This window comes from Schizosaccharomyces japonicus, assembly GCF_000149845.2.
Source record: "Schizosaccharomyces japonicus yFS275 unplaced genomic scaffold supercont5.3, whole genome shotgun sequence".
NCBI lineage: Eukaryota > Fungi > Ascomycota > Schizosaccharomycetes > Schizosaccharomycetales > Schizosaccharomycetaceae > Schizosaccharomyces > Schizosaccharomyces japonicus.
The window spans coordinates 666478-693579 of NW_011627862.1; the positions used below are offsets into that span (position 1 = coordinate 666478).

The window sequence follows — 27102 nt, forward strand, 5'->3', positions numbered from 1 at the left end:
AGTTCGCCAGAAGTAATTGTTTTCAACCCATAAACTAGATTCAAATTGGACAAGTGCAGATTTCGATTAGTATTCCTCCCGTTCGCTGTTTAGGAGATCTACCAGTGTCTCAGTTTTGTAATTTCTTGTATATTACCTGTATTATTCTTGACCAACATTGACCAACCCACCACCATACGATGGACTGGTATGTAATTGTGCAATTCATGTCTCTAATGTTATAGTTTATCCCTCCCGGTCAGAAGGGAATCCTTGGTAAACCTTGGATTGTTAAAAACCAAGGGTTGGCCGCTGTATAAGCGTATATGCCAACAAAACTTAGAATACTCTTCAAAAGAAGCTGATTTACTGAGACTAGTACGTGCTATGCTACCTGCTTAGTAAACAAATCAATATCTAACAAAGTTAGTATCGAGTGAAGGATACAGTTCTGTCCTTAAGTCAACTCTGTTCTGCTGCATCATTGTCTGAAGAAGAAGCCAACTTTCTGTTCAAGCAGCTGTTTCGGTATTTGCAGTTATATTTATGTATTTCAGAAGCAACCTGTCTTGCATTTTCTTTAGAAGAATCAGCTCAGGATAGTTTTTTTCAAAATTCATTGGATTGTATCCCGGCAATTCTTCGAGGCTTGCTTGTCTTAGCTAAAAATTACCAGAACATTGCAAAGAACTTCTCAGAAAATGCCGATTTTCTGTTGGAAGTTATTTGTGAACGTTTTAGAGCATGGTTGGATGATGAAATTGCGGAAACTCAGTCTCGTCGAGCATTGGCTTCTTCTTTCTACGCGACTAGTCTCGCTTTGTTCTTTCGCTACTCATCAGAGACCCAGTTTAGTCCGGACAATATATATTCTATTTGGTTGTCCCAGCGATCACTCGCTTTCTTAAAGGAAGGCCTGGCTTCTCGCCTAGCATCTGCGTTTTCGGATGTGTTCTTAGTACCTATCCAAGAATTTGACAACTGTAATCTTGCTGTCTATCTCCAGCTTTCAGCAACTGGAGCTTTGCTGCATACTTGCGAGACATTTGTATCCGGTTCTGAAAATTACTGGGACATCAAAGCACACCAGCAGCTTCCCGTAAGTTCTGATATACATAGGGACCACATTAGTTTTGTTTCTACTTTTGCCGAAGGAAAACTTTTGGGAACGTCGGCATTCTTGGAAGACCCTCAGATGGAACACTTATTCGAAAACTGTCTCCTGTACAAAGTGTTCCTGTTGAAGCTACTTGTGTTATCGTCAAACTACCTTAAGGCGCTTCCGTCAACAGCTTTGGACTGGATTAATACACTTTTAGGAATGCTGACTGAGGATAGTGATGCCGTTCCACATCTTATTGACTGTATTGGTTCAATTGCCGTTAATTTTCCCTCTCAACTTCATGCAATGATAAAGCGCTTGAGACTAATCGCTATTTACGCTCCTCGTTCAACTTCTAGTGAGGTCAGTTTCGCAAAGATTGCTGCTAGAAAACTTGCTGTCTTACTGAGCTCTTCGTCCAGTGATCTTGCCGTCACTTGTATCTACCAGTTTGCCAATCTTCTCTCTATTGGCGAAAACAAGGAACGTGCCTTAATTCTCGCCTCCCGCGAACAACTTCCATTAGACCAACAAAGTAGTTTGTCTGTTAGTGAACTCCCCAGAGCCAATGTTCAATCGAGCTACTTAAATACAGTTGAGGCAGTTGGTGAAATCGCCTTAATGGTTAACGACGAAAAGGTATGACTTTGTCCTGTGTTGTCCCTACTAACCTATAGATTTATGGCCTTACTATTTCTCTACTCATTCAAAAGTTTTCTCGTAAACTTCCAGCTGCAGTAGATGCAGTGATAATTAATGTTCTCGGAAAACTATCCGTTAGAGCAAATGAGCGTGACTTTTCTATGCTTATACAGTTTTATTCTCTCCAAAGCAAGCAACTGGTCTCCGCTTATGACAGGGATATCTCACTTGCGCTGTACCAATCCCGATGCTTAATTGCATCAAATACCGAAGCTATGTCCGTCAAAAGACTAGACCTCTTGAAATGTCTACTGGACGAGATCATTCAAATAGGTGTCAGCCAGGATTATGCGAAAGATGAGTATGCTGACAATAAAAAGCGTTGCATTTCGTTGACTATTCAAGCACTCTCTGCTTGCGTAAGAAACATTAACTATAACGAGTTACCAACAGGTGACAACTTTGCTGCTGTCTTCAGAAACATGTGGTTTGCTCTTATCTTAAATGGTTTCCGCTATGGAACAAAGCCTTCTGAACACTTGCGCTTGCAACTGGTGACTTTGGCCAAGTACTCACCGCCATTGGTTTTGTCAGTCGTTGGCAATAACTTTGGCAGTGACCTTGAACTCAATACCGTTCTTCGTACTCATATTGACCATAAGACGCTCTCCGAAATTAAGCACGAGCTTTCCAAGGAGATTCCTACTTTGGACTTTAAGGGCTTAGAAAGTTATGAGGTGTGTTATCTTTCTACTGTCTTACAGCTGGAAGCTCTTCGATCATACTCACTCGGTCTCCATGCATTGTTAAGTTACTTATCTAATATTGGATTGCGAAACAGTAATTTGCATGAACATATCGTCCAAATCGCTCGTCATAATCTTCCGATATTTGTTCGTTCACTTTCTTCCAAGAAATTTTTGACTGAAGAAATGATCCAGGAAGTTCAGAAACTTATATCCTTGTGTTGCCATCGTGTTAGAGATGTTCGTTCTCTTGCACTTGAGTGTTGCGCCTATCTGTTTTCAGAACTACCCTCCTTACTCTGTGTAAAGCAATTGCTGTTTACGCTGTTGGAGCTTCTGAATATTCTTTGGAGGGGAAGTTCCGAAGAATGTTTGAATCAGTACGTTCCTCAATTAGAGTACACGTCTAAAGAGTTAAATTTAACTGTTGTTTTGCCGGATTCTTTTGAAACGCGTCAAGACATACTTGGTGTTTTCTTGCAAAAATCGAAGCAATGGATCATGAACTCTGCACGTCTTGTTCCTTCCGAATTAAAGAATCTCCTCCAAAGTTACTTGGCAGACTTTAAAGATGTGGACGATGTCGACAACATCGAGATTGGTAGATCAATTGCGTTTGAAATTGGAAAAGCCATTCCAATGTCAGACACTGATGCGAGCTTGGTACCTTCAATGGGTGGATGGAATTCTGATTCGGCAAGTGAATTTATTTCTGAATTTACTGTGTGCCAGCGTTACAAAAACGACTCTCGTTATGTCGTTAGTAAATTACTCACAAACAATGACAGTATCTCTTCGGTAGCCAAAAAGGTCATTGATGACACATTAACTTCTCTTGATAAACTTGAAGAGGAATGTAAAGATGGTCACGTTTCATCCGATCGATTAAGAGATGTTCTGAGAAGAGCTGCTGCACAAGCGGTGACCGAACCATTGGTTACGTTTGCCATAATTGCTCGAAAACTTGTAAGAATTCCCTTTTTGGCGTTTTCTACGAAATCAATTAAGCTTGGAATTACCCTCTGGAATTGGGTTATGAATGAGGTTCCTCAGCAGAGAGCCTATATAATGAATCAAATTGTTCGAAGCTGGGTCTCTTCACTCGAACAACAGAAAAAGGGATTCTTCTCTGGTAATCGTCCCAAAGGACCTCTTGAATTGTCGATGTCTTATGCTCCAACTGATCGTAGTCAGTTTGGAAAAACTCTTACCCGTATGAAAGGACAACTTGTTCCACACATTATGCTACTACAAGTTGTTTCGGGGAACTTTGAGAGTTTCTGGAATTCTGGAAGACAAATTGCGATGCTCATCATGCATGCTATGTCTTTTATAATGAATCAGCTGAATGGATTGCAATCTGTTCATCACCCATTGTGCCGTGAACTCTATCTTAAAATTCTGACATTTGGATTGCAAATTTCTGAGAATGTTATAACAACCCTCATTGGTTCTAAGTTCTATCACAAATGTTTGGACGCTACTTTGAATTGGTTTTCTTGTTCCCCTCTTTGGGCTTACGGCGCAGATAACCTTCAAATTGCTTCCGAAATCAGCTTGATGGAAGCCTTGGTCACCAGCTTAAAATCATTTACCGCTCATTACACATTTAAGACCGAAACAACAGCTAAGCAAAGTTTGATTATCATTCTTTTACAAAACGAAATTTATAGACTTTACACATGGATGACACCCGTTGAGAACGAGCGTAGTCTTGTCAAAACGCGAGTAGTCCCTCCAAACTTTGAAAAATCAGCACCAATTACCGATGAAATGCTTGAGACAGCTTGGTCTGTTTCACCAACAGTTGTTTTATATCTTCCCACTCGTTTTAAAGATGCTGATCTAAGAGCATCTGTGCTGAAACTTATTATGAAAGATACTGCTTCTTGTGTTAGAGATTCAGTGGGTCTGAAATTATTATTTGAAGAGTATCCTTCGGGGAGACTTCCTATTGATAACAGGTACTTACTATTTTGGGCACCTCTGCCTCCTGTATCTGCACCTGTTTTATTCTTGCCAAAGATTAAGTGGAATCCTTTGGTTCTCCAATATGCTATGAGAACACTGAAGAGTTACTCTGTGGATGTTACATTCTTTTACGTTCCACAGATCGTACAATCTTTACGTTATGATGCATTGGGTTACGCCGAAGACTTCATTATTGAAACGTCTGAACTTTCACAACTTTTTGCACATCAAATTCTTTGGAACATGAAGGCAAATCTTTACAAAGATGAGACGGCAACTGAACCTGACGGCATGAAACCTATCCTCGATCGTGTCATGGAAAGAATGGTCAATAATTTGTCCGGTGAAGATAAGGACTTTTATGAAAGAGAGTTTACTTTCTTCAATGAAGTTACGTCGATCTCCGGTAAATTGAAACCATTTATTAAGAAGCCAAAGCCGGAAAAGAAGGTATGCTTACACACTTTGTTTTTTTTTTTAACATGCATATAGGCCAAAATCGATGAGGAAATGAAGAAAATTAAGCTCGATGTCGGTGTCTACTTACCCAGTAATCCTGATGGAATCGTCGTTGGTATTGACCGTAAATCAGGAAAGCCTCTACAGAGTCATGCAAAGGTATGTTGCATCAATAGCTAATCCACTAATACGACTAGGCTCCTTTTATGGCAACTTTCAAAATCCAGAAGGAAAAAATCATCGATATTGACAATGCTGAGACTGAGGATCTGAACGAACCAAGTGAAACAAAGCGTAAACAGAGTTATGAAGTCTGGCAGTCTGCTATTTTCAAAGTTGGTGATGATTGCCGTCAAGATGTTCTTACTTTACAGTTGATCGCCATTTTCAAGAACATTTTCGATTCTGTTGGCTTGGATGTGTATTTGTTCCCTTATCGCGTTACCGCAACAGCCCCTGGTGTAAGTAGTTTTTTTATGCTTTTACGAACTTTCTAACACGGGACAGTGTGGTGTCATCGATGTGCTTCCGAATTGTGTTTCTAGAGATATGCTTGGACGTGAAGCAGTGAATGGTCTTTACGATTACTTCATCACCAAGTTTGGCGATGAGGATTCAATTGCATTCCAAAAGGCAAGAAGCAATTTTGTTCAGAGTATGGCTGCATACTCGGTTATCACCTACCTTTTACAATTTAAGGATCGACACAACGGAAACATTATGATTAGTAACCAAGGTCATATTCTTCACATTGACTTTGGTTTCATTTTTGACATTGCCCCTGGTGGCATTACATTTGAAAGTGCACCATTCAAACTGACGAACGAAATGATTGCAGTGATGGGTGGAAATAACAAGACGCCTCCCTTCCGTCGTTTCCAAGAACTTTGTGTGAAATGCTTCCTCGTTTCTCGTAGCTATGTTAACGAAATTTGCAATGCTGTCGAAATCATGCTTGGATCAGGCTTGCCATGCTTTAAGGGCGACATCACAATCGCGCATATTCGTGAGCGTTTTGCCTTGGATCTTAATGAAAGACAAGCAGCGAACTTCATGCTTCGTCTGATTGAACAAAGTTACGCAAACAAGCGCACTGTTCTTTATGACCAATTCCAGAAGGCAACGAACGGTAAGAACTACTACATGGCACAGGTGCCTCCCGTGTTTTTAATGCATACTAACGCTGTTTAGGAATTCCTTACTAATTAATTTTTCCATTCCCTCGAGCTAGAGTAATAAGACATTCATCATCATTCATAGGAATACAATTAACTTCGTTTCCGCACTTTACTACAAATTCTTTAGTTACCGTGAAATAGGATTTCATTGTTCGTCGACGCGTCTTTACGCGTTCAACGCGTATATATAAAATAACAACGCGTCCATAGGCATTCGTTCCTTTACCATTCACACAACCATGCCCATACGAACAACCACAGAGAGTTCTTGCAGCTCTCAGCAATCCGAGTATGATAATTCAGCTATTGAAAGCTAATAAAAATGCAGTACAGTAGCCATTGAGACAATTCTTGAGGAATTGCGCGCCAAAAACGCAGCAAGGAGAATTAAAAAGCGTGAACAACTCGAGAATGAGTATGAAAAACAAAAGGAATCTTTGAAAAATGATTTTGAGAAACAGATGGAAGAGAAACTTGCCAAATTGTATGAACAACAAGAAAAATAAAACAAGGACGGAGACTAACAAAATGATGTTTTATGTAGTGTCCAAGACATGGATGAACTGCCAGTGAGGATAAACACGTTGCTTCAGAGACGAGCAAACATTCTTTCAAGATTAAAGGAAATCGATGACGAGATGAAGGTTTGTGTCTAATTCATCGTTTGTTGTAAACGCTAATGAATTTTATAGAACCGCAAACAAGAATGTTTTGCTCAAATGAAAACAGCAATGAAGGGTGCTGGTTTGCCGGAAAACTGATGGATAGGAAGTTTGTACTCGGCTTGCTCGTTAACGAATGAGTGTACTACTGAACTCGTCCTTTACTGGTTGTGCAGCACGGAAAAAAGCATCCAATTTACCGTCCAAACGTTGCAGACTGTTTTTAAGACGCTTATTTTCTGATATAAGACTCGCTTTTTTCTTTAGCAAATCTTGTCGAGCTTGCGACAACTTCTGGCGCTCGGAAAGCTCCCCGTTGAGCATCTCAATCATGCATTCGTGCTCAGAGAGTTCCTTCTTCTCTGGATGCTTTTCAAGAAATGCTTCTTTTGAAGAGAGAGGGATTTTCGTATAATAATGTCTAAACAAGTTAGCGATGAGAAAAGTTAAAACTCGATGAAAACATACTCTCTGCCGTTGAATTCATTAATGCTGGCTTGCAAATGAAGTTTTATATAGCGGAGTTTTTCAAGCTTGTATGATGCTGCATTCAGTTTTTCACGAGCCTCAGCAACATTCAAGGATGTCTGGTGCAATTGCAGATATGCATTACGGTTTGCTTCACGAAGTTTCACAAGCAAAGCAAACAATTGTCGTTTTTTCAATTTTCCGTTTTCTGAGCTTTTCTGCAACTGGCAACAGAGTCGCCGAGTGCTTTCTAGACAGTCCAGACATTGAGTAACAGTCTCCTGTGACATGTTTAACACGCGCTGCTTGTACAATGAGCGTTAAACGAAACGTTACAGAAACAAGTTGTGCTATGTGGGAATACGGCAGACGAAGCACCTTCTTTTGCACTTTACTTGCAGCCAACGACACACACAGGAAAACAATCTAGCTGTGTACGTGGATTGGTATCGTTTTGTCTTGAAGAAGTTATTTTGAGGTGAAACTGATGGATAATTCAAATACGTGTGTGGATTGCGGTGCTATCGTTTTGGTACCTTATCAAATACGACATGTTCCGACATATAATGCATGGATGAAAAGCCCAGAGCTCCAAGGTACGTTTAGCATACCGGTCTCATTTATAGGAGAACTACTTTTTTCTATTTTTGTTCAAAAACATTAACTAACTTGTAATTACAATTACAGAGTTAACATGCTCGGAACCTTTTAGCTTGGAGGAAGAGTACAAAATGCAGCGATCATGGTGCGAAGACGATGACAGTAAGTTGTAAACGGTTTCACTCTTCATTACTATACTAATTCTTAACGCCAAGAGTTCACGTTCATTGTTATGCACGACCCTTCAAAGCAATTACATCCTCCGGTCATCTTAAAAGACAAGGTGCTAGACATTGTCGAAGACACCAGCAAGATGATTGGAGATGTTAACATTTTTTTTCAAAATGAATTCGTCGATGAAGACGACGATGATGCTGATCCAACCAAACCTCCTAGCGACGAAACGATTACTGTTGGCGAACTCGAACTCATGATCGCCAAACCTTTGAACCGTGGACACGGTTTTGGCACAGCCATGGTTGGAGCCTTTCTGCACTACCTTGAGCAAAGTGGACTTGCTAATGACAAGACAATCGCCAAATACCGAGTCAAGATTGGCAGTTCAAATGTCCCTAGTATTCGCTTATTCAAACACCACGGCTTTAAACAAGTGAAGTACATTTCGTTCTTTGACCAAGTTGAATTGGAGCGTAAACGTGACACAGCGCCCAAGGTGCGTTCTTAGACTGTATGCAGCAGTTCACTAATTATTGTCTTCGACTCTTCTCCGAGCATGCACATACCGATGTGCACAAACCATCAATACATAAAGGTCAAGCCAAATGCCGCAGCGAAACACAAACCACTCCTTTCACCATACTGCCAAAACCAGCAATACACCACATTCCCACTCTCACTTGCACGTCTTGGTAGACCGAATTTTTGTCTTTTATTAGAACGACCTAATGCTTCTTTCCAACCTCAGAAACAACGAGTCCTACACAGTTAGCACAAGCACACAACAGAATGAGAAAATACACACTGTAAACCCGTTTTATTGCCGTCAATGCTGCAGAAACGCGTTTCTGCTCAACACACTTATAAACGCGCGTCCCGTCGCAAAATTACCATCACATGACAACCTTAAATGCGGATCATCGCAGATCTGTCGATCAACACTGACTAGGCGAAAACGATTTACAAACACTTCAACATACCAGGAGGAAGGGATTGACGAAGCTTCTCAGCCTTCTTAGCATCAGCAACGACAAGAGTATACAAGTACTTGGAGCAACGAAGCTTGAACTTGACCTCCTTGTTTTGGTTCTTCTTGATGCGAGCAGAAGAGGCGTCCTTTCTGCGGGCAATCTCCAAGAAAAGCTTAATGTCGTTGATTTGACGAGGCTGAATTACCGTTTAGTAAACTCATTTAACAAACAAAAAAACACGACTTACCATTTTGAGGTTGGATGGGTCTGGGTGGTGGATTTGGAAGGTTTCGGGGGTCAAATTTTTTGTGACTGTCCACAGCCGAATCGAAACTCCATCTCGTTTAAAGTCGTTACGCGATGTAAGCGAACACGTGGACTTAAATTCGGCAACGGGCGCGAAAGAATAGGTTTCAGTAAATGCAGTAAACGACACGACGCGTTTGTTTACATGGAGCAGACAAAATTTTAGATTGATGTACACGAAGAAAACAGAACTTATGCTTTCATTGTAAACAAGTAATCTCACTACAACGCTCTACATGCATGCCGGTTCAAATGATCATCACCTCATTAGTTCTAGTTCTAGTTTTAGTTTTAGTAACAGAAACATATTCATTTGTACAAACACATCAAAAAGGTATAATGGTAGTCCAAGTAGCATCGAGTTTCTTATTCTCGGGTCCTAAAATGACATCGTAATGAGACGGTTCAGAAGACTTGTTTTCGGAAAGTAGGTACTCATTTGCTGCACGCTGAACGGCTGCTTTGGTTACGGAAAGCAATTGTTCTCTGCGTTTTTGACGCATCGCGTCCGTTACTCGATCGTAGAAGAATAAAGATCCCTTGGCACTGATGCTCACGGGAGCATCAACACTCTGGAAAGTAGACAATTTTGCTTCATTCAGATCCGACTCGGAAAACGAGTTTTGAGATGCCCACTTTCCAGCTTCCTGGAACGCTTCAAAGCTCTGCAACGGATTATCATCACGATAAGAATAAAACGAGAGAAGTCCATCCAGACCGTTATATGTCAAGCCGCCTCCATAGGCACCGCCTTTTTCACGAATTTCACGGTGAAGGAACTTATGAGTAAGGAGCGATGACAACAACTGCAAAGCTGCACCATCCTCATGGGCATATGGGACGCCCAAAAGTGACCGCGAGGTGTAATGTGTGAAGTAGGGGAGAACATAGTACGTATGGGCGGGTTTTCGCGAAGTGGTTTGGGCAGCAGAAGACTCGTTTGCAGAACTCATTAACCGTTGGGAGGCATCTGTAAACTTAGGAATGAAGGATGCAACAATGGGACGCTGCTGTTGCGAACAGCTTACGAATAGCCGTGCGTTTTTAAGAGGAGACAAAAAGTGACGAATATCGTCAAACTTTTTAGATAAATCGGTTAGTTCATCAGGCGTCTTGTTAGAGAGCTTGTGCACAAGCTGTAAATGCTCTATACCGCCAAGCTGCTCAGCAAGTGCAGCCTTCACTGTTAATGATGAGGCTGCATTGGTACGAGCGAACACATGTCCACGCTCGGCCACGCTGTTGAGTAGTCCATTTGCCATTGTTTTAAGCATGGTTGACAGGTTCTTTGTATGGTAAAAATCAGTTTCGAAGAAAACCTTACGAATAAGAGACATTGTTTGTTCCACATGGGAATCTAAGCAGAAACTACTGATTGAAATGCCAAACTGACCCAATGCTCTTGAAGTCGGTGCTGTAGAGAATGTAGGCGATACAGTGATGCCTCCGGTGTAACGCTTTATCTGTTGTTCAAGTTCTGAAATATTCATATCTTTGGTGCCTAAACTAAGGCACGCATCTGAGAACAAGTTCAAGTAAGGGACCAAAGTGTCAGGAAGATGCATGCACGGAATAAAGACACGCAAGTACGTTAAGCCTGCGGGAATTTTTGACCATTGGACTTCATGATTCTGGACTTTGTCAAAGTCGAGTATCGTAGGTTCTTGCTGGAGGGGGATGTCAGAAACTTTAAGAGTGGGCAGACAATTTATATCGCCAGTTTGTTCCTGATCTTTTTGCAATTCCATGTTCGTTTTCTCAATATTTTGAAGCTCCTTCTTTGACATCTTTGATGCTGCTTCTTTCAATTTGTTTTGTTCCTTTGCTTGTACATCAGCTTGATACTGCTCGTCTGGCAACATGGTAAAAATGAGTCGGTTGGAGTTACCAAGCATGTATTTTTGCACGAGGCCAGTCAAAAAGGTCGGATCGTTTGCTTTCTTACGGAAAGAGGATATGCGTTTGTTGAAGGACAGTGCATCGATAGGATCGCCTTCATTAAACCAAACATACGGAATACTTTGAGCCAAACCCATACCAAAGTTTGCAGACTTGTGTTTCAAGGAAATCTCGAGTTGATGCAGAACAGCTTCAACTTTGTCAAACGCAATGCCTTCTGATGCAACCTTATCAAATGTAGACAATATAGTTTTTTCAATTGTTTCAAGCTTGTCTGTTGAGACACCTTCCACACCAATGGAAAACACCGAGCGTTTCATCGTTGAATCATAGCCAGTGTTTGGCGAATAATCCGTAGCAAGACCGCTTTCAATTAAAGCTTTGTACATAGGCGACGAATACCCATCCGTCAATAACTTGGACAGCACCTGCAATGAGAACGTTTCTTCTTGATCACATATGTCATTACCTAAAAATGAGATGGAGAACTTTGCCTGCTTGTCTTGTGGAATTGTAGGATCAATGGGACAGTGTTCTGTTACACGTCGAGGGGCCGCAAAATTAGGAATATATTTCACCTCTGGCTTCAAAGTCTCCTTTGAGTATTGGCTAAAGGCCTCATTCAAAGCACTAAGGTTTTCGTCTAGAGATAAATTACCGTAAGTAAAGATCTTCGCGTTGGAAGGATGATAGTGGGAGTCGTGGAAAGCTACCAATTCTTCGTAGGAGAGGTCCGGAATACAGTAAGGATCGCCTCCGCTATTGTGTTCATAAATGGTGCCTTTGGCCAGATGTTTTTGAAAGCGAATGTAAAAGAGATATGACGCATCAGACATCTGACCTTTCATCTCGTTGAAAACGACACCGTTGTAACTAATAGGAAGGTCTTGATCAGACTTGTTTAGGACATAGCGCCAACCTTCTTGCATAAAATCGGCTTTTCGTAAACGAGGATGTAATGTCGCATCTAAGTAAACGGATCTCAAGTTTTTAAAATCATTCTTGTTGGTCGTTGCGAATGGGTAAAACGTAAAATCTGAAGCAGTGAATGCGTTCATGAAATTAGACAAGCTTCGATTTAACATTTTAAAGAACGGGTCACGAATTGGGAATTTTTGACTTCCACATAACGTTGTATGTTCTAAAATGTGAGGAACGCCCTTGTCGTTTGTTGGAGGAGTGCTGAATCCAATGCTGAAGACATTGTTCGTATCGTCACATTGGGCATGCAAATAATCAGCGCCGGTTTTTTCATGTTTAAAACGTAGGAGTTCAACATCTATTTCAGGAATAGCAGATTTCTAAACGTGTAAGTTGTCTGGATATAAACAATTTTTTTCCAATGCTTTTAAACTTACCTGGGACAAAACGAAACCATGTTTCTTTGCGTCAATAGTATAGGAACGTGATAAAACTGACCTTCTAAACGCCGTGAGACTATTCTTTTGTCTTAAAGACAGAAGACGAGAAGCCATTGCGGGTTATGGTTTTTAGTCTGGGATCATATGCCTGGTAGTTTAATTGATGTGGATCAGGCTTACTCGACTTGTAATCAACAAACTCTAAATTTCGAGTTAATTGCTTTTTTACTCATTAGCAACGTTCTATTGATACTGTTTCATGGCTGGATTTCGCTTTCCTGCGGCATTTTGTGCCTCTTTTGATCATAGAACTGGTTACACACTGGATGCCGTTTATCCAGCAGAAGTACAGTTAAATGGCGTCGAGTATAAAGCTTTTCCAGTAAATTGCAGGAACTTCACGAGGATATCTTCTCGTTTCGTCTCGAGGACGAGAAGCTGTGCATATGTGCTTACAAACGAGTCATGGATGATAATCTGGAACGTGGTGCTCGTTTTCTTTCGCTTGGACTGATATGTGAGTCCAAAACAACTTATAAACAGCTGGTTCTTCAGTTTGAAGACCTTTTAACGAACACTATTAAGTAAGATGATTTTGTTACATTCAGCAAATGCATGCTAACAAACACTTAGCACGATTTCTCGGTCTCCTACAAAACAGACTGAAACGTTGTTAAAGTATTTTCTTAATGAGTGTAATTCTACCGAGGTAGTTATGAGTAATACCTCGTTGAATAGAATTCAGAATGAAGTTTATCGTTTCGGGCCTCAAGTTTTCGAGCTTCAAAAATCCATATTAACGAAGAAACGAGTTTTATTTATTACGCATCCTCCACTGGAAGCTGCTTGCACGCTTGTCGACTTTGCTGTGGAGACTGGTCGAGTGTCGTCTGAAGTAAACGATGCTTTAGCACGTCCAGTACGCTCCTCCTATCCCTTATACGTTATTGGGCTACATGACGTTGACCATCTAAAGCAATTGGAAACTAATTCTGGGTGGGTTGCATGTACCACGGATGTGGTTTTATTAGACAAGGCTGATCTGTACGACATTGCCTTCCTTTGGGATACCGATAGCCCCTACCCAAGTATCCGATATGCGAACGAGAAGGGGACACATGCAGTATCGTACTACAACGAGTCGAAGTGGGACGTGCTGAATCGCCAAGCTTCCCGCTCTACCGTTCGGCTTGCTTCTTGGGTAAATGGAACCTCGTTTGCAGCTAGTGTGTCTATACCTGAGTCCAAGAGTATCTTGGAACTGCTCCAGATCCACATAGAACATGTTTTACTGGCGTTGAAGGACAAGCAGACTTTTTCTTGGAATGATCTTAATGCTTTGCTTCTGTGTCCATGCACACCGCAAGAGACAAAGTACTTGGAAGAGCTGGCTCTCCAGTACTGTGAGCACGCCATCAATTATGACTATTCTCAGCATCGCTGGATTGTTAGACCCGGTGTTGCAATTGGCGCTGTTGTGCTCATGATTTTCATTATTCGAAGTTATGTCAAGTAAAGAACATATTTTATTCACCGGAGATTACCTACTAGCTTTGCATCATTTTTAAGAGCTCTTCGTTGGAGACACTGTCACTAATATTAAAAGCCTTGCGATATTGGTTTTTTACGTCCTCACTAATAGTTTCTCCTTCGTCCTCATCAGGATCAACTAACTCGCCGTTGTCTTCATATTCAATGTCGGAAAGTGTTTCTGCAGGATCAGGCTTGTCCGCTACATGCATGTCTTTCATAAGCGACGACAATTGTTTCTCCTTTTGTTTTTCTTTTTCTTCTTCTGAAAGCTTCTTAAGTCGTTCAATTTCGGGCTTGTACTCCTTCTCGTACTCCTCAACCTTTTTGTTCACAGCCTCAAGGAAATCGTCCATACCTTCACCGGTTACGGCTGAACATTGAACAGAGTCCAGGTGACGGTAGAATTCTTCAAGCATCAAGGACATGCTGTTTACAAGACTGCTCATGTAACCAGAAGTACTTCCATCTGCATTATCCTCCTCATCTTTGCGAATAGCTTGCTGGAATGCTTCAAAGTCTACCATCCATTCTTTAGCAAAATCTGCATTTTGCACATCGCATTTATTGTACACCAAAATAAGAGGGAGCTTGGTTTTATAGAGCATGGAACAAGCATATAACATAGAAGACATCCAAGTAGATGTAGATGTGGAGCGAGGAGTATCGATGATGTAGGCGATGCATGTAGGCCAAGAACTTGCAAGGGTGTCACAGATGATACTACCCGAGGCTGACCATTGAAAGATTTCAATTTGACCAGGTGTATCAATGAGAATGTGGTCGACAGATGGCGCACGTTTTTCAAGGATGTTTAAGACCTGATCAAACTTTGTGACGAAGAGATTCAGAGAAGTCATAATGCCACCATTAGGTCCAAGGTTGTATCTGTTCGTATTAGCGACGGAATCAGTGCTATTGTGAATTAGTGAACATACTGTTTCATGACTTCCTTATAAGCAACTGTGTCTCGAATATCAATGTTTGCCTCGTAAGGCAGTTTGTAAACTGCAGGGTCCAGGTTCATAACGTATGGAGGTGTGTTTTTTCTATGCAAATGAGCGTTCAATTGTTGCATGAACGTTGTTTTGCCTATTACAAAGATTCATCGTTAGCAAACAAATACCGGAAACTAAAACATGTTTGAGGCTATTAGGACAACTTACCAGAGCCGGCCATACCGACCACGATGATACAGCATGGTTTTTTCTCCTCATTCGCCATTGAGATTGTAGTTGTTTCGAGAGGAAAAACCTACGTCGTGAAGGTAAGACAAGTTGGGTATGAACTGGCATGTCCACCGTTTGAATAGCAGTAAATGTGTTTTCATTAGTTAAAAACGTGATGTTCATTGATATTTGTCATCATATTACTTGTTAGTTTTTATTATTAGCGTTTCCAAGTATTTTTCAAATTAAATAAAACGAATTGTTCTTCATGAAGAAAATAGAGGCGCCCATAGATTATCATTAAAACATGACTCGTATCTCTGATAATTCAAAATGCATCGGGGTTTGTTATTCCTTATTGTTCAAATTCTTCCATAGCTTTTAGTATACTGGATAGAGTTAGTTAGAATTCTACCATAAAGTATATTCATTCATGTATTCCAGACCTCTCAAACTCTTCTGGCTTTGGTGATCCAACATCCTCTAATTGGGCTTCTTCCAGAAGCAGTGTGTCAAGATCCTCATCTAATTTGTTAGTTATTAGTTCGTTTGAAATAAGAGAATACAAACATACCTGCGTATATCTCTGTGTCAGAACGCTTTCTTGGGTGAGTATTATGCATGGGAGGAGGTGCTGCATTTGTAGTAACTGCAGATTCATGTTTTTGTTCATTTGTATTAATGGGCAATTTTTGTGCGTGATTCGTAGATACGTTTGAGGGGACATTTCTGTTCGTAATCGGTTTCTGGGGAGAGGGGGCGGACGCTTGTTTCGTATATGGACTCATATTTGTATTTGAGCTTGTATTTGAGCTCGAAGTCGCATTTGTCCTTGGGTAATTCGTTCGGTTCGAAGGATATGATACTGACGGGGGTCTCATTAAGGATTCACGATCAAATGTTTTCTACGTTAAAAGTTAGTACCACATATTAAAAAGGGGAAACTCGTAAATTCACGGAGCATTCGACCAACCTTTTGTGGAGTCATACGCGAAATAGCCTGTGTGTAATTACGATCATATAAACAGTTGCCCATACTGCTTCCAAATGTTCTTAGAGCCCGTTTTAGAGCGTCTGTAGTGCCTTCTTTCTTACACTGCAAACGTTCAGTATACAATTCAGAGAAACGAAACCCATCATCCAGGAAGTCATACCTTTTCGAATGCGATTGCCTTACCTCGACAATTATCTATTGATCCATAACCAATATCCTGTACAAAGAGTTTAGCATGAACTCATCTACAATTAACAAATCAACACGAGTCCCAATTGCACTGGAAACACAAATTGAGATACATACTTCGTGAAATGTTCCATCCTTTAGTGTGATTCTTAATATTACACTCAATCCAACGCTGTATTTAGGGCGATGATTGTCAAAGGTCTCATCAACATAGTCCACATGAATACTTTGTATGGAAGAAGACCAGCCGTTGAAGCCGAATACTTCATTAGCAAGCTCAATTACCTTCCAAGCTTCGATATACGTTACGGAGCTTCCTCCAGGACCGCTTCTTCTGGATACATACTCGGGACCTAATTTACGCGAAAGTTTCAACCGAATGTGTTCTGCTTCTTCATCTGTGAATACTTGTGGACAGTTAGGATCACCAGACGAAGACTGATGCTGAATTATGCTCATTCTTTACTGGAAAACTGTAGTTTAGAGTTTACTGACGCGTGAGCACACGAAACTCGCATCCCTACAATTAAGCTTTCCTACGCGTATACGCGTTTCCAAGCACAAAACGACATACTACAGGAAGAAATTAATAGCAAATGATGAATTGCAGACAAAAAGGCGTTCAATAGCTTTGTGAGAGCTGTTTGGTTGAAGAATTGGTATTTTAATTAGGAATTGTGAATACATAAAGGAAATTGTTATAGGAAACAAAGAATTAAAAAAATACTGAAAAGAAATCTCATACAAAATTGAGAAGAGACGTCGTCAATTCACCTCTTTCCGAGCAGCGTCCAATAAAGGCTCTAATTTCTTATTCCGTAATGTTTTTGGACGCACTTACGATACTCTTGAAATAATTCTGCACATTGTGAATCATCGGTATCGCCTTTCAAGAATTTACCCGTGTACCATTCATTAAAACATGCGTCGTATCGTTTCTATGAGTTTAGTTAGGACAGGACTTATTAGTTATGTCGAATATTCTTTACCTTGAGATTTGTACATTCTGGAGCTATTGAGGATGACATTTGGTACTTGTACAAACTGTTTGCCACCGTTACAAGTTCTATCGAGACAAGGAATGTGTTTGTAAGTTTGGATTTTGGTTGAAAAGGACGACGACTTGTATTCGGTGAGAAACGTAACAAGAGGATTATTTTTTTTACAAAAAAAAAGATAATAATAAAGGACTCTACTTCTTCAGTGTTTCTTAAACGAATCTTTTCCTTTCTAATCCCAGTTAAGGTCTTGAAGTTGTTATATTGAAAAAAACTCTTACTGTTTTCTCCATTATCTGCCACTTCAGTTTCCACTCTTGATTTCTACAGTTGTCTAAACGTTTTTTTTTTAAATTCACACCAATAAGGCTCCAAATTTTTTAACGTTTAGGACTACTCCGCTTTTATTAACCTATTCCTCATTTCAATCCGACTACTTTCTCATTTCCCTTTACGAAACAAAAAAATGTCCTTAGCCGATGAATTGCTGGCCGACTTATTGAGCGATGAGGAGGAAACAGAATTGACACCTTCAGAAACAACACAAGGAACAAATGAGCAACAAGCATCGACAACTAGCACAACTTCGTCAAGCAAATCTTTAGATGAACAGACATCTACTGAAACAAACAAAACAGCAACTTCTATCGACCAACTTTTGCATTCAGAGCGCCTACAGAAGATATTAGAGGTATGAACGAGGTTTTTCAATAATGATTATGTCGGTCGCTATTTTTTCTTTACTAACGAAATAACATCACAGGAAATTAGTATCTACAGTCAAGAAGAAAAGCAGGCTATTGTTGGAAACATTGAGGATGATCCAGAATACCAACTGATTGTCGATTCGAACGCAATTGCCATGGAAATTGATGATGAGATTGTGCGGTTACATCGGATTGTAAAGGATCGTTACCAAGCACGATTTCCCGAATTGCATGGGCTTGTGTTGAATGCATTAGACTACTGTAAAACGGTAATGACGCTTCAAAATGACCTTCAAAACAGCAAAGACAAGCTGAAATTTTTACCTTCTGCAACGATAATGGTAATTGCAACGACTGCCACGACAACTATGGGAAAACCACTCCCGCCGGATGTATTAGAATTAGTGAACAAGGCATGCAGTGCTATTTTCGAACTTGTTGAAGCGAAAAGCCAAATCTTAACCTATGTGCAATCGAGAATCAGCGTTGTGGCACCCAATCTGTCAGCCGTTGTGGGAACTACAACAGCGGCGAATCTAATTGGAATTGCAGGCGGTCTCACGCGCCTAGGCAAGTTTCCAGCATGCAACATTCCTGCACTTGGTAAGAAGCGTCTGTCCACCGTAGGAATTACGACAGCGGCAAGCAAGGATAACCAAGGTTTTCTATATATGTCAGATGTCATTCAGAAAACACCGCCAGATGTTCGAAAACAGGCTGTTCGGTTGACGGCCGCAAAAGTTTCTTTGGCTGCCAGAGTCGATTCCATCCATGAGTCGCCTGACGGTGCATATGGCAAAAAATTCCGTGAAGAAGTAGACCGGAAAATTGAAAAGCTACTTGAACCACCGACACAACGTCCTGTTATTGCGCTTCCTGTTCCTGACGATCGTCCCAAAAAACGTCGTGGCGGCAGACGCATTCGCAAGATTAAAGAGCAATACGCTGTGACGGAACTTCGTCGCCTGCAAAACCGTGTGGCCTTTGGCAAGGAGGAAGCCGAGGTGCACGTGGGCGATGAAACGGAGGGCTTGGGTATGCTGGGTCAAGAAGGCGAAGGAAAGATTCGTGCTGTGCTTGCTGACTCGAGAACAAAACTGCGTTTGCCAAAGGCTAAGAAAGCAAAACTTAGTGCAACGAAGCCTTCCCTCGCCGTCAATGGTCTCCAAAGTTCGCTAGCATTTACTCCCGTTCAGGGAATCGAATTGGTAAATCCATTATTACAAAGGCAACAAAAAGTTGAAGAGGCAAACAAATGGTTCCAGGATGGCGTTTTCACGCAAATTAAACGGGATGCGAAGGAGACAACAAAAAAGCTTACTTGAAGACATTTCAAGTGAGTTTTAAATATATCACACAGTACTAAAATTGGTCTTATAGTAAAAAAAAAGAAGATAAAGGTTTCAGAGACTTAGTCGTTGTAGTGAAAAGAGTGAAAAGGAAGGTGAGAAAACAAAATATAGGGTCAGTTGTTTATGGATTAACTGCGGAACAGAAGGGAATTAGAAGACGAATTTCGACGAACGCTCCACATGTCGGCCGAAGAGCCCGGTCTTTGGACTCCAACCTGTTCACGCTGTTCATCGTTCCATTCGAGTACGGAAGCAATGAGTTGAAGTATTTCAAACCGTTTCGTATCTGCTCGAGGAAGCGATAAGAAGGAGACAAGTAGGTTGGAGATGAGCTGCTTGTCCACCTTCTCCGCGTTCTCGTCACTTTTTAAAAGTCGTAAAGCCTTCGTCAAGTGTTCATTAAGGATTACAGCTTCGTGCTGGAGCTTCCCGATAATTAAGGATTTTTCCTTCACACTTTGCTCAAGCTCACTTGTGCGGGAAAGACGTTCCTCCATGTTTGTTATTTTCGTCTTCATGGAATCATTCTCTGTACACGCAGACTGTAGCTTTTCGGACAAGTCGTCGACGACCGTCTGCCAAGTTTGCCGGATCTCTTGCGTTTCCTTGGTATACTGTTCTTTAGCGGAAGCAAGCTGTTGTTTGAGCTTCTCTGCAGCTGTTTGGAAGCGGCAGACCTCATTGTCCAACGACTCGTTCACTTGCAATTGTGCTTCGAGTTGTCGGTCTGTTTCACCGTACTTGATTTGGACTTGTTCCAAAGCATCGAACGTGTCCTTCGCCTTTCGTTCCCATTGCAATGCTTGGTTGTTGAGCTGCTCGCGCTCATTCATCCATGATTGTTTGTCACGGCGAAGACTTTCCACCTCAGAGCGAAGGGATTGTACATCGTCTGTCAGTTTGGTTGACTCCTCGTTAGCTATAATAAGCTCTTCCTTCAGTTCCGTGTTTGCTTTTTGAAGAGACTTGATCTTCTCGCGTTGCTCTGTGATTTCCTTTGCATCGTGTTTCAATCTTTCGCCCAAAGTACGTTTGATTCCAGAAATTTTGTTCAACAGGCCTCTGTATTGAGATTCCAGCTTGGACTTTTCGCTCTGTACATTCTTCAATTGCAACTGACAAGACTTGAGTTCACGTTCAGCTTCGGACGGTGATGAAGTTTCGTCCGGAGCGACTGTTTCAGTCGAGGACTCAGCCTTAGTTTTCTGTTCAGCATCCGCTTCCGTCGTTTCCACCGTTTCCGGCACGTTTTTTGTTTCAGTTTCCTGTTCTGCTTCCCTCTCGACTTCCTTCTTCTCTACAAGTTCAGAAGCTACGGATGCCGCCGTTTCTTTCTCCACGGGGTTCATCTCAGGCAAGCAAGGATCCTCTAAGCTGAGATTCTCCGTTTTTTCCTCCAAGCTTTTTGCCATTGCTGACTTGGTGGTAAACAGTGAACGCGTGTGTTTCACGGCAGACCTTGTCAACAACCAATCCTACCGAGGAAACAACAATTTTGTTAAACAACGGTTGTTGAAAACAGCTAGACTCCTTCTTTTGGAACCACGGACCGCGTTTGCTTGATTTGCTACGTCTTTGCGGTGAATGGACGCAAATTTGGCAGAATACCAATTTTCAAAAAACGAAGGAAGCGTCAAAGTTTTGGGAGGAAAAGAATTATTTAAAGAGGCTTTTTTGGATTAAAATTGGAATTGTTTTACGAGGTTCTAGTGGACGATTGGTATTTACAGATTTACAGGAAGAATAGGGTAAAAAGATGGGACACACAGGACACGAGAAACGTTCCGTCGACGAAGTTTGTCCTTCCTCCGGAAATGATGTTACATCAAAAAAGCAAAAAACAAAGGAGCCCGTCGAGACTCGACACCGTTTAGAGGTGCAGAAAAAGTTAAAGAAGCTCTCGTCCGTGCTCGACTCTGTCCTCGGGTTGCTGGACAGCATGCCAGAGGAAGAGAAGCTACAGGAGGTGGATGAAAAGCTTTGTCGGAAGATGAAGAACGTTGCCGCCCACTTGAGCTCAAGTTTAAAGGGGAAGGGGGAGAAGGAGCCGGCTGCTGATAATATTGCAGCTGCAGAGGAGGAAGAGGGCGAGGTCGTGGAAGCGACAAATGCACCAATACTTGCATCCCAATTCTCTTCATCCCATCTCCCTTCGCTATACCCCTCTGACAGTGAAAACGAAGAAGGAGAATGGCCCCCTCCGTTACCAAAATTAAAGTCCTCCAAATTGGAGAAACAGGTGTTCATGCACATTTCACGAGCCTACGAACTCTATCCAAACCACTCTAATTCACAAGACCTACTCTCCGTCCACAACGAGCGGCTTGAGTTTCTTGGTGACAGTTTCTTCAACTTCTATACTACGCGACTCATCTACGAAAGGTTTGCCGAACTCAACGAGGGGGAGCTGTCCAAGCTCCGGTCCAAGCTGGTCGGCAACGAAACGGCAGAAAAGTATGCTCGCCTGTATGGCTTTGACAAGCGCCTCGTGCTGAGTGTTTCTGCAGAAAAGGACGAGTTGCGAGAAGCCAAAAAGGTGATCGCCGACACCTTCGAAGCGTACCTGGGAGCACTCGCTTTGGACGGCCAGGAGCGAGAAGCGTACCGCTGGGTACGACGACTGACAGAGCCGAAACTACGCGAAACGGTTGTTGACGGGCCGATTGACAAGCGCGCCAAGGCCAAACTTTATCACCGCTACAAGCACCAGGGCTTTATTGAATATGCTTGGGTCGATGGCAAGGGCGGCTCATCTGATGGCTATGTTGTCGCATGCAAATTCAATGGGGATGAAATTGCGCGATCATGGGGAGCCAACCAGAAGGATGCTGGAGCCCGAGCTGCAATGAAAGCACTAGAAATACTTGCTAAGAGAGAACGCAAGCGGTAGCGAGAATACGCGAGAATTGGCGAACACAAGCGAACGTTACCGAAGCTCCGAGCTGTTTATTTTGGTGGTGAGAAATGCTGGGGATTTCGGCACAGACGACAAAAGCGATAAACCAACAGTGCACCACTGGACGAATTGCAGCGAATTACACACCTCCTCCAACACACGATCTCATCCAGGGTGCTAAGCGACCGCTCGGGATTCGTTCTTTCACGGTTCCTCCTACAGTTCCTCTTTCTTCGAACTCGGATCTGCATTTTGAGCCTCTGTGCCTACGTCATTGTCGCATCGCAACGCGAAATCAGCAAATCAGCATGCGGTATTGTTATGCCGATCTTTTCCCCCTGTCGGCGTTTCTTTTCCCCGCGCCGAGCCCCGCGAGCTTATTCGGCGACTGTGTTCGCTTATGAAATGATGCGCAGCAAATCGGCTCTAAATACGCAAGTTTCGTGTATGTCCACGAGCTGATCGGAACGAAAAGGCGACCTTAACGACGACTCTAACGACTCTAAATGATGACAACATCTGCTGTCTCTCAAGTTAATCATCGCTACTCAGCCCACTTAAGCCTCCTTCGTACTAAGGTGAGTCACATCTGCCTCCTTACTGAATGTCACCTCGGTTTCCAGCCCCCTAGGGCGACTGTTGTTATAAAAGGCGAGGTGATGCTTGGGCAACGAAGTCTTATAAGTCGGTGAATCTGCACGTCTCATCAAAAAGTTGAACTTGCTCAGACACCCACTTCTGTAACGTCTTCGCATCTAACCACTTCATTTCTCGCTTATATATATTCAGACAGAAGCGTCACTCTTCCTGTTCTTGCATTTCCTCCATTCTTCGTTTGTGTGGAATTTCGTCTTCTCATTTTTTCATTTCTCGGATTTTTTTCACTCCTCCAGTTTGACTTTGTCTTTTTCCTTGACTCGGTTTTCAGTGCTTTTTCCCACATCTAATTTCTTACCAATTTCTCTTACCCCATACTCTTTCATTAGCTGCATCATGCTCTCTTCTATCGCATCTTTTTTGGTCCTGGCTGCTGGCGTTGCCAACGCCTTGCAAGTGACCAGTCCTACTAAGGACTCCGTTTGGTCGTCTCAAGACACCAACACCATTACATGGACCTCTGTGAGCACGGACCCCGAGACGGTCGCCATTTACTTTGTCGACATGCAATCCTCCGGCGCCTCTTACACTCTCCTCGATGACTCTGTGAGCACCAGTGCCGGTACCTACAGCTTCACCTCCTGCAGTCTTCCCCTCACCTCCAGCGCTGAGATTTACTTGACCAAGAAGAACACTCCCGAGCAAATCTACGCTCAATCTTCTTACTTCACCGTCAAGAACCAAACCGTGGCCTCCCAATGCAGTGCCTCTTCTTCCAGCAGCAGCAGTGATGTCAGCAGCGCAACCAGCAGTGCCAGCACTGACTCCAGCTCTGCTGCTTCTGCCAGCACCAGCTCTGCTTCTTCCTCTGCCTCGGCTTCCGCCTCGTCCTCTGTGTCTGCATCCGCCTCCACCTCTGCTTCTTCCTCCAGTGCTACTGGCTCCGTCAGCAGCAGCTCTGCTTCTGGCAGCTCCACTAGCGCTGTTAGCTCTGGTTCCGCTTCCAAGACTGCTTCCTCCAGCTCTCTTGTCTCTGTCACTTCGAAGTCTGCCAGCACTTCGTTGTCCTCTGCCTCGACTTCCGCCTCCGTGCAATCTGCCGGTGTTCCCAAGTTGAGCGGCTCTTTCCTTCCTTATGCCTTGGCTGTCAGTGCTCTTGTCTTCATTTTCGCCGCATAAAAAGCTTGTAGATAAAGTTTGTATTTAGTGAAGAATACGTTAATTATTATTTTTTTATTCAAAAAAGAAACAGTTGGGCAAAAGGTGGGGAGAGGACGGATGGGTTTGGAAGGATAGGTTTATTTGGTTGTTTCGCGGTTTTTTGGTCAAAGGTTTTCTCAATCAGTTGCTGCTCTTCAAGTTTGTAAATGCCTAGTCGCTGCGTGCTAATTACTGAAACCTTTTTTTCATTGACCCTAATTTGCTCGTTTTCTTTTCTCTCTAAAGCACCCGACGAAGAACATTTTGGACCTTTTCGCTGTCTTGACCACTCTTTGGAAGTATCCGGTGGCTGCTAGCGCTCTTTTGATGGAAGAAGCGACGGAGTTGTTTTGAGTTGTCATTGTTGGCCGGCTCAACAGGAGGAGCTGACTCGCCTTCAGTCTCCGAACGCTCTTTCCGTTTCTTTTGCATGTTTTCGATCATCTTTGCACGTTCAACGTTGCGAACGTATTCCTTCAGCTCCTTGTTGCCTTGTTGAATCTCGAGTTTCAGACGAGTTGCACGAGCTGCATTTTCGGCTGCAATCTGTTCTGTAAGATGATGCCACTTAAACTTGGGCAGGTATTTGATGTTCCAAATGTCATCATGATACCAATTGCTCTTTTTTCCGCCAATCGTCTGAGTGTTCAACATGGCTGCGACAGTTTTAGCAACTCGCTTGCTCTCAAACTCTACCCAGCCCTCCTCGTACAGTGTGCGTTTGTTACCACCGTTTTTCACACGAGCTGCATGCTTCTTGGCTGATTCAGGTGCCAGATATATACGACCAATTTTTCCGTAAGCAGACAGTAAATGACGAAGCTTTTGAGGAGACATGTAAGGGGGAATCCGTGACAGGTAGACGACTCCTGAACGTTTGATTGCTTTTCTCGCCTTTTCCACCTCTTCTGGTGAGATCTTTGCTATCTTTTTGGATTTTTTCGACGATTTTCTTGAGCCAACTTCTTGTCCTTCATCATCACTTCCGAGCTCAGAATTGCTCTCTCCTTCACGTTTTCCATCTGCGGCGCCTTCTTCTTCCTCATCACTTTCATCCATGCCGTAGAATTCCGCGTCACTTCCTAAGTCATGATCGTCGTCGCGTGAATTCTCGCGTTTGGAAGACACAATTCCCTTGAATCTGCTTTCTTCCTGGTGCTCTTCATCAGAGTAAAACTCCTCTTCAGCATCTTCCGTTCCAAGCAGCAGCTTTTCGGCAGCAGACATCTTTGCAAAAGGTTGAGCCAGGTGGTGGGGATTCGCTTGGTTTCTCTGTAGCAGGTGGATTAACGGTGGTGATCGACAATAGTGATTTGCAGATCTGCAGATCAACCATGAATTATAGATTCTGGATTGAATAAGAAACAGAACTGTGTAGGAAAAATATGATAAATCATTTATAGAGAAAGGAAATTGGGAAATGAGATATTGAAGTTCCGAAAAGCGGAAATGACAAAAGTAATTTTACACTAAGCTTTTCTTTGTAGAAGAAGAACGATTTTAAAGGGGAGTCAGTATGGCCAACGTGTTTGTGACGGACTGGTAGAATGGTTAGTTATGAAGAAACACTTTTTAAGAATCACCTGAAGAAAAAGTCTGAACAAAAACTTCAGGACATCTCTCCTACTTCCAACGATGAGTCCTCAACTGCCATTAAAAGTCTCCATTTTGTCAGGTGCGCCTTGATAAATGTTATAATTATACATACGATTACATATCAGTCATTCAAAGTGTACTGTCCCTATCAATAAAACATGTCGTGCCGAACATTTCCGCCTTTACCCGTTGCGTACATGCTCAACAGAATAGGCATGATCCCCTCTAACTTTTTCCAATTAGAAAAGACAGAAAACATTACCTCCGTAAAATGCTTCTTTTGCAATTTTGTCGTTGGAGATATCCAGTCGGCACGAATGGCTTCAAGTAGTCGCTCTTTAGGCCACTTCAACCGTTCATAAAGAAGCGGTACGAGTGTGTCTGCCGGAAAGAAAAAGGCTGTATGCTTCACTCGTTCCTCCCAGTCCTTGACAAGGCTCATACCCAATTTGCTTTTGGCAAAGGTCAGGACATCGACTTGATTTACGGCCGCTCCTATGATTTCTCGAGCCATGTGGATGTATATGGCTGACGCGGATATTAGTTGGTCTTTAAGTAGAAGGGAGAGCTCTTTTTTGTCAACAGATATTAGGTCCGTTTCGAGCATGTTCAAAGTATCGACTGTATGAGATAAATGTGAACTGTTCTCAGAGTCTTTTAAACGAGCCAGTTTTATGGAAACAAGACAATTCGTCTGCCTTGTTTCTTCAGCGTGTCTTGGGAATTCCAGATTACCCATAAACAACTGCGACCTTAATCCTTTGCGCCTTAAGATGTTGTAACAGTTTACAGTTCCCGAGACACCTTGATTAAGTAACAGAATCTGTGTCTCAGGGCCCAATCGATGCTGCATGTTTTGAAAGTAGGGAATTGTGTTCATAACAGATGTGTATACAAGCAGCAATCTAATGGGTGCAGTATCCCTATATGATTGGATAGATACATTGTCAAGGCTACATGCTTGTTCCGTTAAGTAAGAAGCAATGCTCAAACCATGTCGACTACCTCGACTTAGCAATTCCACTCGAATGTCGCTATGACATTTACTGAAGCCTTTAAGTAAGAGTTCGGTTGTTTTCGAGAACCCCAATAAATGCTACAAAAGCATGAGTATTAGCAAATTGCTCAACCAAGCCTATGATCCTTTACGAACAATTTTCATACGAAACCATGCGACAAAACTCGCGGCTCCTCCTCACTAAGAATTGGAGCACCTCTAGATATCAGTGACAAGAGTAACAGGATTTTGTCGCAAACTATTTCTCGGTAAAAGCTGTTTTTTTAAACAGGTCGCTAGTATGGGAGGAGTGACAGAGTTCGCTAGGATGAAGACGGATTTTAGAAAAGTCATTC

At 42.3% G+C, this 27102-nt stretch overlaps 16 protein-coding genes across 16 annotated transcripts; 7 read left to right on the forward strand and 9 right to left on the reverse strand.

The window, feature by feature from the left end:
• Positions 1-179: 179 nt before the first annotated feature.
• SJAG_04537 (phosphatidylinositol kinase) lies at positions 180-6090 on the forward strand (the record flags this gene model as incomplete). Its single annotated transcript, XM_002175595.1, has 7 exons — positions 180-187; positions 225-357; positions 410-1720; positions 1759-4890; positions 4933-5058; positions 5097-5360; positions 5407-6090. The coding sequence occupies 7 exons, from the start codon at positions 180-182 to the stop codon at positions 6088-6090; spliced, it is 5658 nt and encodes a 1885-aa protein (XP_002175631.1).
• Positions 6091-6093: 3 nt separating this feature from the next.
• On the reverse strand, positions 6094-7777 carry SJAG_04536 (hypothetical protein). The gene is made up of 2 exons (XM_002175593.2): positions 7208-7777; positions 6094-7160 (listed from the first exon to the last, which is right to left on the reverse strand). Exons 1-2 carry the CDS (start codon positions 7495-7497, stop codon positions 6869-6871), a joined length of 582 nt encoding a protein of 193 aa, XP_002175629.1. The 5' UTR covers positions 7498-7777; the 3' UTR covers positions 6094-6868.
• On the forward strand, positions 6273-7591 carry SJAG_05333 (hypothetical protein). Its single transcript, XM_002175594.2, has 4 exons — positions 6273-6366; positions 6406-6561; positions 6622-6721; positions 6770-7591. The coding sequence occupies exons 1-4, from the start codon at positions 6317-6319 to the stop codon at positions 6836-6838; spliced, it is 375 nt and encodes a 124-aa protein (XP_002175630.1). The 5' UTR covers positions 6273-6316; the 3' UTR covers positions 6839-7591.
• On the forward strand, positions 7525-8844 carry SJAG_04535 (GCN5-like N-acetyltransferase). Its single transcript, XM_002175592.2, has 3 exons — positions 7525-7803; positions 7895-7969; positions 8023-8844. The coding sequence occupies exons 1-3, from the start codon at positions 7695-7697 to the stop codon at positions 8490-8492; spliced, it is 654 nt and encodes a 217-aa protein (XP_002175628.1). The 5' UTR covers positions 7525-7694; the 3' UTR covers positions 8493-8844.
• SJAG_04534 (60S ribosomal protein L38) lies at positions 8672-9229 on the reverse strand. The gene is made up of 2 exons (XM_002175591.2): positions 9203-9229; positions 8672-9151 (listed from the first exon to the last, which is right to left on the reverse strand). Exons 1-2 carry the CDS (start codon positions 9203-9205, stop codon positions 8945-8947), a joined length of 210 nt encoding a protein of 69 aa, XP_002175627.2. The 5' UTR covers positions 9206-9229; the 3' UTR covers positions 8672-8944.
• A 182-nt stretch (positions 9230-9411) lies between these two features.
• On the reverse strand, positions 9412-12661 carry SJAG_04533 (metalloendopeptidase). The gene is made up of 2 exons (XM_002175590.2): positions 12519-12661; positions 9412-12461 (listed from the first exon to the last, which is right to left on the reverse strand). Exons 1-2 carry the CDS (start codon positions 12633-12635, stop codon positions 9588-9590), a joined length of 2991 nt encoding a protein of 996 aa, XP_002175626.1. The 5' UTR covers positions 12636-12661; the 3' UTR covers positions 9412-9587.
• Positions 12662-12780: 119 nt separating this feature from the next.
• Positions 12781-14037, forward strand: SJAG_04532 (fungal protein; the record flags this gene model as incomplete). The annotated part of the gene is made up of 3 exons (XM_002175589.2): positions 12781-12867; positions 12915-13105; positions 13155-14037. 3 exons carry the CDS (start codon positions 12781-12783, stop codon positions 14035-14037), a joined length of 1161 nt encoding a protein of 386 aa, XP_002175625.2.
• SJAG_04531 (hypothetical protein) lies at positions 13953-15300 on the reverse strand. Its single transcript, XM_002175588.2, has 3 exons — positions 15218-15300; positions 14990-15143; positions 13953-14939 (listed from the first exon to the last, which is right to left on the reverse strand). The coding sequence occupies exons 1-3, from the start codon at positions 15273-15275 to the stop codon at positions 14069-14071; spliced, it is 1083 nt and encodes a 360-aa protein (XP_002175624.1). The 5' UTR covers positions 15276-15300; the 3' UTR covers positions 13953-14068.
• Positions 15301-15575: 275 nt separating this feature from the next.
• SJAG_04530 (Rad22 Rti1) lies at positions 15576-16862 on the reverse strand (the record flags this gene model as incomplete). Its single annotated transcript, XM_002175587.1, has 6 exons — positions 15576-15609; positions 15667-15745; positions 15795-16125; positions 16194-16316; positions 16375-16431; positions 16521-16862. The coding sequence occupies 6 exons, from the start codon at positions 16860-16862 to the stop codon at positions 15576-15578; spliced, it is 966 nt and encodes a 321-aa protein (XP_002175623.1).
• Positions 16863-16905: 43 nt separating this feature from the next.
• On the forward strand, positions 16906-19518 carry SJAG_04529 (U4/U6 X U5 tri-snRNP complex subunit Prp31). Its single transcript, XM_002175586.2, has 2 exons — positions 16906-18092; positions 18165-19518. Exons 1-2 carry the CDS (start codon positions 17868-17870, stop codon positions 19431-19433), a joined length of 1494 nt encoding a protein of 497 aa, XP_002175622.1. The 5' UTR covers positions 16906-17867; the 3' UTR covers positions 19434-19518.
• Positions 16990-17734, reverse strand: SJAG_06440 (distribution and morphology protein Mdm35). Its single transcript, XM_011050758.1, has 2 exons — positions 17393-17734; positions 16990-17341 (listed from the first exon to the last, which is right to left on the reverse strand). The coding sequence occupies exons 1-2, from the start codon at positions 17429-17431 to the stop codon at positions 17207-17209; spliced, it is 174 nt and encodes a 57-aa protein (XP_011049060.1). The 5' UTR covers positions 17432-17734; the 3' UTR covers positions 16990-17206.
• On the reverse strand, positions 18044-21727 carry SJAG_04528 (hypothetical protein). The gene has a single exon (XM_002175585.2). It carries the CDS (start codon positions 20870-20872, stop codon positions 19589-19591), a length of 1284 nt encoding a protein of 427 aa, XP_002175621.1. The 5' UTR covers positions 20873-21727; the 3' UTR covers positions 18044-19588.
• Positions 20628-22976, forward strand: SJAG_04527 (double-strand-specific ribonuclease Pac1). Its single transcript, XM_002175584.2, has one exon. The coding sequence runs from the start codon at positions 21217-21219 to the stop codon at positions 22348-22350; it is 1134 nt and encodes a 377-aa protein (XP_002175620.1). The 5' UTR covers positions 20628-21216; the 3' UTR covers positions 22351-22976.
• On the forward strand, positions 22910-25579 carry SJAG_04525 (hypothetical protein). The gene has a single exon (XM_002175583.2). It carries the CDS (start codon positions 23350-23352, stop codon positions 24130-24132), a length of 783 nt encoding a protein of 260 aa, XP_002175619.1. The 5' UTR covers positions 22910-23349; the 3' UTR covers positions 24133-25579.
• SJAG_04524 (U3 snoRNP-associated protein Esf2) lies at positions 24113-25398 on the reverse strand. Its single transcript, XM_002175582.2, has one exon. The coding sequence runs from the start codon at positions 25378-25380 to the stop codon at positions 24394-24396; it is 987 nt and encodes a 328-aa protein (XP_002175618.1). The 5' UTR covers positions 25381-25398; the 3' UTR covers positions 24113-24393.
• SJAG_04523 (hypothetical protein) lies at positions 25531-27015 on the reverse strand. The gene is made up of 2 exons (XM_002175581.2): positions 25737-27015; positions 25531-25692 (listed from the first exon to the last, which is right to left on the reverse strand). Exon 1 carries the CDS (start codon positions 26627-26629, stop codon positions 25898-25900), a length of 732 nt encoding a protein of 243 aa, XP_002175617.1. The 5' UTR covers positions 26630-27015; the 3' UTR covers positions 25531-25692; positions 25737-25897.
• Positions 27016-27102: the final 87 nt, after the last annotated feature.

Excerpts from the sequence above, each read along its gene's own strand:
- SJAG_05333 (XM_002175594.2), top strand. The coding sequence starts at position 6,317 with ATGCCCATACGAACAACCACAGAGAGTTCTTGCAGCTCTCAGCAATCC. Across the intron at positions 6,367-6,405 it reads TGCAGCTCTCAGCAATCCGA|TACAGTAGCCATTGAGACAA; the intron begins GTATGATAATTC and ends ATAAAAATGCAG. Across the intron at positions 6,722-6,769 it reads AAATCGATGACGAGATGAAG|AACCGCAAACAAGAATGTTT; the intron begins GTTTGTGTCTAA and ends TGAATTTTATAG.
- SJAG_04525 (XM_002175583.2), top strand. The coding sequence starts at position 23,350 with ATGCTCTCTTCTATCGCATCTTTTTTGGTCCTGGCTGCTGGCGTTGCC.
- SJAG_04527 (XM_002175584.2), top strand. The coding sequence starts at position 21,217 with ATGGGACACACAGGACACGAGAAACGTTCCGTCGACGAAGTTTGTCCT.
- SJAG_04533 (XM_002175590.2), bottom strand. The coding sequence starts at position 12,635 with ATGGCTTCTCGTCTTCTGTCTTTAAGACAAAAGAATAGTCTCACGGCG. Across the intron at positions 12,462-12,518 it reads ATGGTTTCGTTTTGTCCCAG|AAATCTGCTATTCCTGAAAT; the intron begins GTAAGTTTAAAA and ends TTACACGTTTAG.
- SJAG_04536 (XM_002175593.2), bottom strand. The coding sequence starts at position 7,497 with ATGTCACAGGAGACTGTTACTCAATGTCTGGACTGTCTAGAAAGCACT. Across the intron at positions 7,161-7,207 it reads AATGAATTCAACGGCAGAGA|ACATTATTATACGAAAATCC; the intron begins GTATGTTTTCAT and ends TAACTTGTTTAG.
- SJAG_04528 (XM_002175585.2), bottom strand. The coding sequence starts at position 20,872 with ATGGCAAAAAGCTTGGAGGAAAAAACGGAGAATCTCAGCTTAGAGGAT.
- SJAG_06440 (XM_011050758.1), bottom strand. The coding sequence starts at position 17,431 with ATGTCATCCTCAATAGCTCCAGAATGTACAAATCTCAAG. Across the intron at positions 17,342-17,392 it reads CAGAATGTACAAATCTCAAG|AAACGATACGACGCATGTTT; the intron begins GTAAAGAATATT and ends CTAAACTCATAG.
- SJAG_04523 (XM_002175581.2), bottom strand. The coding sequence starts at position 26,629 with ATGAACACAATTCCCTACTTTCAAAACATGCAGCATCGATTGGGCCCT.
- SJAG_04531 (XM_002175588.2), bottom strand. The coding sequence starts at position 15,275 with ATGGCGAATGAGGAGAAAAAACCATGCTGTATCATCGTGGTCGGTATG. Across the intron at positions 15,144-15,217 it reads GGTCGGTATGGCCGGCTCTG|GCAAAACAACGTTCATGCAA; the intron begins GTAAGTTGTCCT and ends TCTTTGTAATAG. Across the intron at positions 14,940-14,989 it reads TATAAGGAAGTCATGAAACA|ATACAACCTTGGACCTAATG; the intron begins GTATGTTCACTA and ends TAATACGAACAG.
- SJAG_04535 (XM_002175592.2), top strand. The coding sequence starts at position 7,695 with ATGGATAATTCAAATACGTGTGTGGATTGCGGTGCTATCGTTTTGGTA. Across the intron at positions 7,804-7,894 it reads GAAAAGCCCAGAGCTCCAAG|AGTTAACATGCTCGGAACCT; the intron begins GTACGTTTAGCA and ends TTACAATTACAG. Across the intron at positions 7,970-8,022 it reads ATGGTGCGAAGACGATGACA|AGTTCACGTTCATTGTTATG; the intron begins GTAAGTTGTAAA and ends CTTAACGCCAAG.
- SJAG_04529 (XM_002175586.2), top strand. The coding sequence starts at position 17,868 with ATGTCCTTAGCCGATGAATTGCTGGCCGACTTATTGAGCGATGAGGAG. Across the intron at positions 18,093-18,164 it reads GCCTACAGAAGATATTAGAG|GAAATTAGTATCTACAGTCA; the intron begins GTATGAACGAGG and ends ATAACATCACAG.
- SJAG_04524 (XM_002175582.2), bottom strand. The coding sequence starts at position 25,380 with ATGTCTGCTGCCGAAAAGCTGCTGCTTGGAACGGAAGATGCTGAAGAG.